The following is a 10993-nucleotide window of genomic DNA, read 5'->3' on the forward strand; positions in this document are numbered from 1 at the left end:
GATAAAATGATAATATGTGACATTGTGGAGGTGTTATGAAGGAGCCAATGCTATGCACAATTCAGTATCTTGTACAGGAAATTGTTACCAATTTTACTCACAACACCAAACATCTATATCGGATAAAAGCAATCATGGTATATTCATACAGTAGAAAGCTACTTGGAAATATAATAATTACATTATTTAGAGATATTAAAAATGGATCTTATAAACATATTGAGCAAATGCACCAGACACAAAGGAGAAGTTATTATTTGATTCTGTTAATAAAAGCTTTCACTCAAAGGGAATGGAAGCCATAATAATGTTACCATTACTGGGACAAAAGAAAGAAAAAGATAGTGCTAAGTCATGTCTGACTCTTACGATCCCATGAACTGTAACCTGCCAGGCTGTTCATGGGATTCTCCAGGCAAGAATACTGGAGCAGGTTGCCATTTCCTTCTTCAGGGGAGCTTTCCTACCAAGAATTGAACCCAGGTCTCCTGCATTGCAAACAGATGCTTTACCAACTGAGCTACATGGGAAGCCCAAAGAGCTAACATCAAAGGTAAACAAGGAATCCAATATTTCTGCTTTGGTTTTCTTGAACTATGTTTTTGGTAATTCCAGTGTTCCAGTTGTGCAGTCCATGACATTGGCTTAGTTCTGAAACCTTATAATTTCCTCAAATTTCACAAGGTTTTGTCAGTGTAGTCTGGCTAATTCATGCTCTTGCACTAATACCACTTCAGTCCAAGATGTTATTTTATCACAATGAGATGGCTGCAGTGGATTAACAGCCGATTTCAATCTTCTCTGCAAAACCCGACAATCTGTTTTATCTTTTTTAATGCCAGTTTTATACAAATCTACATTTTATTAAAAATTATGTATCCATTATATCCACTCATTTTCTACAGCTCAGTAATTGACACTTTGATCTACTGTGACTTTGCCAACCATTTTCTCTGCTCCTTGTTTCTTCCTCTACCTAGGAAACACATCACAAGATATCCAACTGATTATTTTCTCATCTCCCTTCAATGTTTTATCAAATAATATCCTTTCAGTTTCTGTTTTCAAGACAATTTTATAGAAGATGGCAAATTTCCTACCAAAATTCCCTACTTATTTTTTATAACAGCTATAACTTTCGATATAATTCAATATTTATTGCATTCATTGAATGCTCAGTCATACTGAAATTTGAAATTAGCTGATTTCAGAGATATGCTGGGAAAGGTTGGGGGCGGGAGGAGAAGGGGACGACAGAGAATGAGATGTCTGGATGGCATCACCGACTCTGTGGACATGAGTTTGAGTGAACTCTGGGAGTCAGTGATGGACAGGGAGGCCTGGCGTGCTGTGATTCATGGGGTCGCGGAGAGTAGGACACGACTGAGCGACTGAACTGAACTGAGAGATATGTCAGTGTTCATTTTTGATTATGCAGTTATCACCAGTGACACACATATTGTTAAACCACTAAAAATATGTTGAATGAATGCATTATATAACTTGCCTTGTATAAAATTTTTCACTTATAGAGTCTGTTAAAGGTATATTGCTGCTGCTGCTGCTGCTGCTAAGTTGCTTCAGTCGTGTCCGACTCTGTGCGACCCCATAGACGGCAGCCCATGAGGCTCCGCCATCCCTGGGATTCTCCAGGCAAGAACACTGGAGTGGGTTGCCATTTCCTTCTCCAACTTAGGATAAAGTATATTCCATATACTTTGAATGTGTGCTGGGTCTGTCAGTCATGTCTGTCTTTGGCGACGCTATTGACTGTAGCCTGCCATGTTCCTCTGTATATGGTATTCTCCAGCCAAGGATACTGAATACTGAAGTGGGTTGTCATTTCCTCCTCCAAGGTATCTTCCCAACCTTGGGATGGAACCCACATCTCCTGCATATCCTTGCATTGGCAGGCAGATTTTTTTGTCACTGAATCACCTGGGAACCCCATGCTTTGGATCACAGGTTTCAAATGTCCAATTCAAAATATTCATGATATGAAAGCATTGGATTAAAAGGGTTGAATTTTATTGCGTTCAAAGTTAAATAAATTGGACAATACAATGTTTCTCAAGCTTCTATAGTGAAAATGCTTTCTAGTTATAACAACAATGCTCAAGGCAATTTTGATATCAGGCATAATAAATATTTTTATCACTTTTTTCCTTCATAAACATTTCTTAGGATTCATATATTACTAGGCAGTTTTTGTTATCATTTACATATTCCAAGAAAGTGTTTTAAGGACAGCTTTTTTATATTATTCAGTCTCAGTCAATAAAGAATTCCTACAGTCATATTTTCTGTACACATACTCTCCTCAAGGCCCTTATAACTTCTTTATTCCTCAGGCTGTAGATAAATGGGTTCAGAAGAGGTGTAATAATGGTATAAAACACAGCTACTATCTTCTCCTCTTCTGGGGAATGCAAGGAGTGTGGCCTTGCATAGGTGGAGAGAGTGGTTATATAGAACAGGCTTGCCACAGTCAGGTGAGAGGAACAAGTGGAGATAGCTTTTGTCTGCCCTTTTCCTGAACTCATCTGGAATACCACAGTAAGGACACAGGCATAGGAAGCTAAAATGGCCATGAAAGGTAACAACAGAATTATAAGTCCACTCAGGAGTATTGTATGTTCATACTGAGAAGTGTCCTGACACACTAAAGGCAACATGGATGGAACTTCACAGAAAAAGTGATTAATAAGTCGAGATCTACAGAAGGGGAGTTGAAATGCATACAAGGTATGTATTAAAGAGTTGATAGAACAACTGGTCCATGCACATGTGATCATGAACCAACACATCTTCTTGCTCATGAGTACAGGGTAGTGTAAAGGATGACAGATGGCTACATAGCGATCATAAGACATGAAACCAAGAAGAAGAGCTTCAGTTCCACCAAGGACCAAGAACACAAATGCTTGAATCTCGCAACCTAAAAATGTGATGGTCTTACTATTGGACAGAAAGTTAGTTGCCATTTTGGGCACAGTGGTAGAGATGTACATCATGTCAATGAAAGAGAGTTGACTGAGTAGGAAGTACATTGGAGTGTGGAGTCTGGTGTCCAATTGAATGAGAAGAATCAGTATGATATTTCCCATCAGAGCCACTGAAAACAGGATTGCAATGACAACAAAGAGAACAGTGTCCATTGGGCCATATTGGAAAAGGCCAAGAAGCATAAAATCTGTTTTGACACTTTGATTTCCTGTTTTCATGACTTAAATAAAAATATAAAAGCAGACCATATCTGAGAATTCCATGTACAATATTGACTTTCCTTAAGAGAAAAAGGTGATGATTATAACATGTGGGAAAGTGTTCTTGAATCACCTTAGGTAATATATCTTCCTTTAGTCAATACACTGAATCTGTGTTTATTAAACTATAGAGAATTAACAAATTACAAAATAAAAATAAAGGTTTTACATAATGTAAAGTTCAAAATATTTTGATAATAGAAATAAGATAAAAATTTAGGTGATTTGCCAACATAAATTATTTTCTTCCTTTTAGAATATCTTCAAGGGGATACACTGAAGCTTTGTTTTCTTGTTATAAACCTAGCTTTCTACTCAATTCACTCTATATAAGTAATAAAAATTTTAATCAACATAAAATTTGGTTAAATACTATAATGTTAAATGTTTACTATGTTTCTCTATTTTGAATTTATATTGGCTGTGAACTGGTATGAAGAGAATGATAACATTTATAGCCTTTCTAATCAATTTGTCGTTGTTTAGTCACTAAGTCACGTGCAACTCTTGCGACATCATGGACTGTGGCCTGCCAGGCTCCTCTGTCAAAGGGATTCTCCAGGCAAAAATACTGGAGTGGGTTGCCATTTCCTTTTGCAGGGGATGTTCCCCACCCAAGAATCGAACTGGGTCTCCTGCATTGCAGGCAGAGTCTTTACCAACTGAGCTACTAGAGAAGCCCCATAATTCTAATCAATTAGTGTTTATTATTCCTGTGAATGTAGAAGATATTTAATGAATTAAAGAAAAAATAATCAGACAAAAGTTTGAGAATGAATTAAATACAAACTTAACTCTGACATTAACTTTGAATCAAATAGCATGAAAAAATGATTAATTCAAAGCTAATGAATTTAAATTTTGCTTTTTATTTTCTGATACAAACTTGACCTTTGTGTTTTTCCAGGGCAAATAATATCTTATTATCTCCTTGATTTTAAAGCATTTAATAAAATTACAAAAAAGTATAGTAAATGTTCCTAACATTTGTTGTGTATCTTTACTATGGATACAATACCCTGATATTTTCTGAAACTCTAAATATAAGCCAAATTGATTGTTTCCACCTAAAATTTAGAGCTATTCTCTATGATGGCTATGCATGACTGCCAGGAAGCCCTCCTGAGGAACTGGGAGAGATGTAGCAAAAGTAGTCTGAAACAAACGTGTTAATAATAGGCTGTTATGCTAAGAAATAATAAGGATATTAGGTTAGCAATGAGAAAAGGTGAGTAAGTGAGAAACATTAGGCAGTTTGAGAAAAGCTTGTAATAATTTATAAATATGTCATTATGAATACAAGAATTCATGTATAGTTACTTTTCTATCTTACTTAAATTATCATGAAATATGTCTGATCATGAAAAGAAATGGATATGTAATAGTTGTATAAGCCTAGAAAGAGAAATAATAAATATCTCAGATACATCTAAAATTATCTGCATATATAAAATTATATTTATACATAAAATGTCTCCCATGGTTAATTGCAAAATTCTGACAAGAGGGAAGTATATGTTAAGGAGGCACCTGAAATAGAATATAAAAAGTTAATAATTAGACTTTTTCTCACCTCAGATTCCAAAGACAGAATGTACTGTGATAATTACTAAAAATATTGAATGGTATAAAATCTTCTCTATAAATTAAATAAATTTATTTGGGGCCATCTATTATTGATTTTTAAAAATCCACTTGATAGGTGAAGGAAAAATGCCAAAAAAATCACTAAATGGGCCAAAGAACTAAACAGACATTTCTCCAAAGAAGACATAAAGATGGCTAACAAACACATGAAAAGATGCTCAACATCCCTCATAATCAGAGAAATTCAAATCAAAACCACAATGAGGTACCATTTCACACCAGTCAGAATGGCTGCTATCCAAAAGTCTACATGCAATAAATGCTGGAGAGGGTGTGGAGAAAAGGGAACCCTCTTACACTGTTGGTGGGAATGCAAACTAGTACAGCCACTATGGAGAACAGTGTGGAGATTCCTCAAAAAACTGGAAATAGAACTGCCATACGACCCAACAATCGCACCCTTGGGCATACACACCGAGAAAACCAGAATTGAAAGAGACACATGTACTCCAATGTTCACCGCAGCACTGTTTATAATAGCCAGGACATGGAAGCAACCTAGATGTCCATCTGCAGATGAATGGATAAGAAAGCTTTGGTACATATACACAATGGAGTATTTTTCAGCCATCAAAAAGAATGCATTTGAATCAGTTCTAATGAGGTGGATGAAATTGGAGCCTATTATACAGAGTGAAGTAAGCCAGAAAGAAAAACATCAGTACAGTATACTAAAGCATATATATGGAATTTAGAAAGATGGTAACCTTAACCCTGTATACAGGACTGCAAAAGAGACATAGGTATATAGAACAGTCTTTGGGACTCTGTGGGAGAGAGTGAAGGTGGGATGATTGGGGAGAACGGCATTGTAGCATATATATTATTATATGTGAAATGAATCACCAGTCCAGGTTCGACGCGTGATACAGGATGCTTGGGGCTGGTGCACGGGGATGACCTGGAGGGAGGATATGGGGAAGAGGGAGGTGGGAGGGGGGTTCAAGAAAGGGAACACATGTACTCCTGGGGCGGATTTGTGTCAATGTATGGCAAAACCAACCAATATATTAATGTAAGGTAATTTGCCTCCAATAAAATAAATTAAAAAAAAAGAAACACCTAAAAGAAATCTAGTAATTACTTTTCCCCAAAAGAAAGAAATCTCCTACATCCCAGCCACCTCTTCCAAAACCAAAGTCATTACCTTGATTTTGACAAAATATCAAACTAGACATTTAATTGACATTAATATAAAAGAGTATATTGAGGCCTGGAAGAATTTATGACACTGCATTTACCAATAAATTTAAATAAATTATAAATCAGATTATAAATAAGTTTAATTATAATTTACCTACAATGTATTAGGTAATGGCTTGGATCTTCAGTGTGAGCTAATCAAATTAAAATAACAACTACTTCAAGTATATTTTAAACCAAAGCCAGAACCTGGAGAAGGCAATGGCAACCCACCCCAGTATTCTTGCCTGGAAAATCCCATGGACAGAAGAGTTTGGCTGGCTACAATCCATAGGATTGAAAAGAGTCACACACGACTGAAGTGATTTAGCACACACAACATAGAAACTTTGGCAGGGAAAGAGAAAGCAACATTAACATTTTTGTTCACCAGGTGAGATTCAAGAACTAGTTTACTATTGTTAGGTCCATAAACTGAAAAGTATAAATTTCAACCTAAACAATTTTGCCAAAGAACCAATTAAATGTGTACTTACTTTTTATCAAAATATACACCCTGCAAGTTATTATTCTAATTCATATATATTTTTGCATGGTATCTCCAACTTTCATTTGAAGCTTGAATTCTGCAATAAATGATAAAAATATTATATAACTATTTTAATATATTAGTAACTCATTTCTGGAGATGAAAACTAGAGAAATATGTAGAACTGAAAGCCATAGATGTAGACAATACAGTACATTTTTAATATTAACAGGCTATAATAAAATGGTTTATAAAAATGGAAGTGTTAATAGCTAGCATGCCTATGGAGTGAAACAAATTGCAAAATATTTCTTTTAATGGAACTACATAAACTTTTACTATGTATATCTATTTTCTGAAATAGTTGAAGTATTTTGCAGCCTTTCCTCATCCCTAAAATATTGGTGAATATGATTACATGATAAGCTTAATGCAGAAACTTGAAGATAAAATAAGAATGAAACAGATATATTCCTTAGGAAGACAAGCATGTTCTTGGGGTCATGTCCTCTCAGGTTGAGGATAGATAGGACTACCTAATACCGGGGCTTCCCTCATAGCTCAGTTAGTAAAGAATTCCCCTGTGAAGCAGGAAATCCAGGTTTGATTTCTGGGTTGGGAAGATCCCCTGGAGGAGGGAAAGGCTACCCACTCCAGTATTCTGGCCTGGAGAATCCCATGGACTGTAGAGTCCATGGAGTCGCAAAGAGTCAGACATGACTTTCGCTTTCACTTTTCACTTTCACTGAATACTGGTCCTAGTTCACTGCACCAAGATTCACCCCAGCTCCTTGTAAACCTGAGAGGAATCAAATTCAGTAAAGATCAAATAAATCTCAAATACATATCTTTATATTATTTTTGAAGAAAGCATACAAGTAATAAATGTATAACTTAGCCAGGCCTGACGTAATCCAATTAAAATACACCTGGATGTAAAAAATAAAACTTAACTTACATACATAAGCAATAAAGTAAAATTTAACATTTTAAATATAATATCTCAGAGTAGACATCTGTTTTTGTTTTAAACATGAGTTATAGTAAACTCATCAAGGAACTACAGTTTATTCAGACTTACTTCAGAGGAAGCTGCATCTGAAGAGGTGATACTGAATGATTTTACTGTGACTTTGCCTTCTTTGCCTTCATACATCCATGTACTTGATGCCTGACTTGAAAACATAAGTTACCCACTAGATAAATAGGCATTTCAACTGTCTTTCCTTTCATAAAACATGTAAAGTCCCTTTCCACTGAGGCATATTCCCTCTTATACTGATATAAAGCTTATTATTCTAGGATATTTTGTTTGGAATAAAATATTAAACAAGGAACAGGAGATGGAGCTGCAAAATTACAGTTAAAACATGATTCCATACTATCCCTTTAGAGGTAGTAATTAGAGACAATGATTCATTTTCTGATAATTCTTTTTTAAATAAAATCCTATTGCTTGAGGTCATAGAAAGGTCACATATATTCTTTTTTTTTAATTTTTATTGGAGGCTAATTATTATATTGGTTGATTTTGCCATACATTGGCATGAATCCACCCCAGATGTACATGAGTTCCCCCTCCCAAAGCCCCCTCCAGTATATTTTAAATTATATATTTTAAAAATATATAATTTAAAATACACTATAAGAACTATTACCACACAATTAATTTGTAAGATTTTTCCTTTTTTATCCCTCAGTATGTTTTAAGCCTTCAATCATTTAGCATGAAAACTTCGGTGAAGAATAGTATTTAAACCAAAGTGTCATTTTCTAAACCTTATGCAAGATTTTAAAGACTCAACTGGGCTGACTGCCTAATCATTAAGGAATCTTTTTATTTTTTGCAAAGACCTTTAGGGAAAACTTATTCTCTAGTCCACAGTTAAACACATTGGCTGATTATGTTTTATTATAATCATTCTCTGCACTAAAAATATTAAGTATCGGTATACAAAATTGATTTTTTTTTCAAATGAAAACAACCATAGAAAAGTTTGATAGGCTTTAAAATGTATCACTTAACTCTATATCACTTTATACGTATATATTTCATCATAAATATTAGAATCTACCTAAACGACTGAGCGACTGAACTGAACTGAATAATAACCAACTGATAAACACTTTGATGTATTTTGAAAACATTTACAATATTTCAAGAAATTACATGACCCAGGAACTGTTCCATAGTAAATAATTTTTTTCTACAATAAATTTATTTTCTAAATTATCTTAAGGAGATTTCCATAGGCAGGGTGTTATGAGACTCATATTTCTGAAAGTCCAGAGGTCCAATAAGATGTAACCATTCACGGTTCATTGTCCTCAAATTAGTACACAGAAGTTAGATAATGGCATGGTATTCATTTAATGCTATTATACAAACAAAAATTATTTAATCTGTAAAAATTAAAGAAATGTTGAACATTTATGTCAACCTCTCTAAAAAAATCCTATGAAATGAGATGACACAAGGTACCCCCTTTGTTCAGGTTAAATACAAGCAACAACAACAACAACTTACATATATATTCACATATTTATCACATGTACAAACATACTTACATCATGTATATATATGTTTGCACATGCTAAGTCTCTCCAGGTGTGTCTGACTCTATGTGACACTATGGGCTGTAGTTTGCCAGGTTCCTTTTTCCCTGGGATTCTCCAGGCAAGATATATATATATACATATTCCGTTCCGTTCCGTTCAGTCGCTCAGTCCTGTCCGACTCTTTGCGACCCGTGGACTGTAGCCTACCAGGCTTCTCCGTCCATGGGATTCTCCAGGCAAGAATACTGGAGTGGGTTACCATTTCCTTCTCCAGGGATCTTCCCGACCCAGGGATCGAACCCGGGTCTCCCGCATTGGAGGCATATTACAGGAATATAAACAGGTAAAATTCAATAACTAAAGAGGAGAGATAACATAGGTTACAGGTTGATGGAAACATACACAGTCTGAATACAAACTTTATTAACTAGACTATAACCTTCTGCTAAATAAACACATATCTCTATCTTCATTTTCCCAACAATAATATGTAATATATTGTATTTTGTATATGTTCTATCACTTTTATGAAAAATACCTTGCAAAAATTTACTCAGAAGATAAATTCAAGGAGCAGATAAGCATTGATTAACAGTTTTAGATAGAAAAATGGTTATTTAAGAATCCAAATACCAGATTTTAAATTAAAAAATTAAGTACCTTGATGATTAATTCTTTCCTCAAATCCAATTACTGATGGAAATTTTCCTAGAATGTGTGTGGGTGCATGTACTCAGTCAATCAGTTGTGTTCAATTCTTTGCGAAACCATGTACTGCAGCTTCCCTGTCCTTCATTGTCTCCTAGAGCTTGCTCAAACTCATGTCCATTGCGTCAGTGATGACATCAAGCCATTTCATCCTCTGTCACCCCATTCTCCTCCTGCCTTCAATCTTCCCAAGCATCAGGATCTTTTCCAATGAGTTGGCACTTTGCATCAGACAGCCAAAGTATTGGAGCTTCAACTTCAGTATCAGGCCTGCCAATGAACATTCACAGTTGATTTCTTTAAAATTGACTGTTTTTATCTCCTTACTATCCAAGAGACTCTCAAGAGTCTTCTCCAACACCACATTTGCAAAGCATCGATTCTTCGGCACTCAAACTTCTTTATGGTCCAATTCTCACAGGAAAGACCATAGCTTTGACTATATGGACCTTTGTCCACAAAGTGATGTCTCTGCTTTTTTGTATGCTGTCAAGGTTGTCACAGCTTTTCTTTCAAAGAGCAAGTGTTTTTTAATTTCATGGCTGCAGTCATAAACTGTGGTGATTTTAGATCCCAAGAAAATAAAATCTGTCACTGTTTCCACTTTTTCCCCATCTATTTGCCATGATGTGATGGGACAAGATGACATGATCTTAGATTTTTTAATGTTAATTTTTGAGCCAGCTTTTATACTCCCCTCTTTCACCCTCATGTAAAGGTCTTTTATTCCTCTTTGCTTTCTGCCATTAGAGTGGTATCATCTGAATATCTGAGTTTTTTTATATTTTTCCCAGAAATCTTGATTCCAGCATGTAAATTATCCAGTCTAGCATTTCACAAGATGTACTACACATGTAAGTTAAGTAACCAGGGTGACAATATACAGCTGTGACATACTCCTTTCCCAATTTTGAACCAGTCCATTATTCCATATCTGGTTCTAACTGTTGCATCTTGACCTGCATACAGATTTCTCTAGAGACAAATAAGGAGGTCTGGCATTACCATCTCTTTAAGAATTTTCCATAGTTTTCTGTGATCCATACAGTTAAAGATCATAGTGTAGTCAATGAAGCAAAAGTAGATATTTTTTTTAATTCCTTGCCTTTTCTATGATCCAACTGATGTTGGCAATTTGATC

The 10993-nt window shown here is 35.2% G+C and overlaps 1 protein-coding gene across 1 annotated transcript; it reads right to left on the bottom strand.

Moving 5' to 3' along the window:
- Nucleotides 1-2294: 2294 nt before the first annotated feature.
- Nucleotides 2295-3269, bottom strand: LOC129558905 (olfactory receptor 2AK2-like). Its single transcript, XM_055430325.2, has one exon. The coding sequence runs from the start codon at nucleotides 3222-3224 to the stop codon at nucleotides 2295-2297; it is 930 nt and encodes a 309-aa protein (XP_055286300.2). The 5' UTR covers nucleotides 3225-3269.
- Nucleotides 3270-10993: the final 7724 nt, after the last annotated feature.

The sequence above is a fragment of the Moschus berezovskii genome, chromosome 8 (assembly GCF_049115385.1).
Source record: "Moschus berezovskii isolate FMDL1 chromosome 8, NW_MosBer_1.0, whole genome shotgun sequence".
Classification (NCBI taxonomy): Eukaryota; Metazoa; Chordata; class Mammalia; order Artiodactyla; family Moschidae; genus Moschus; species Moschus berezovskii.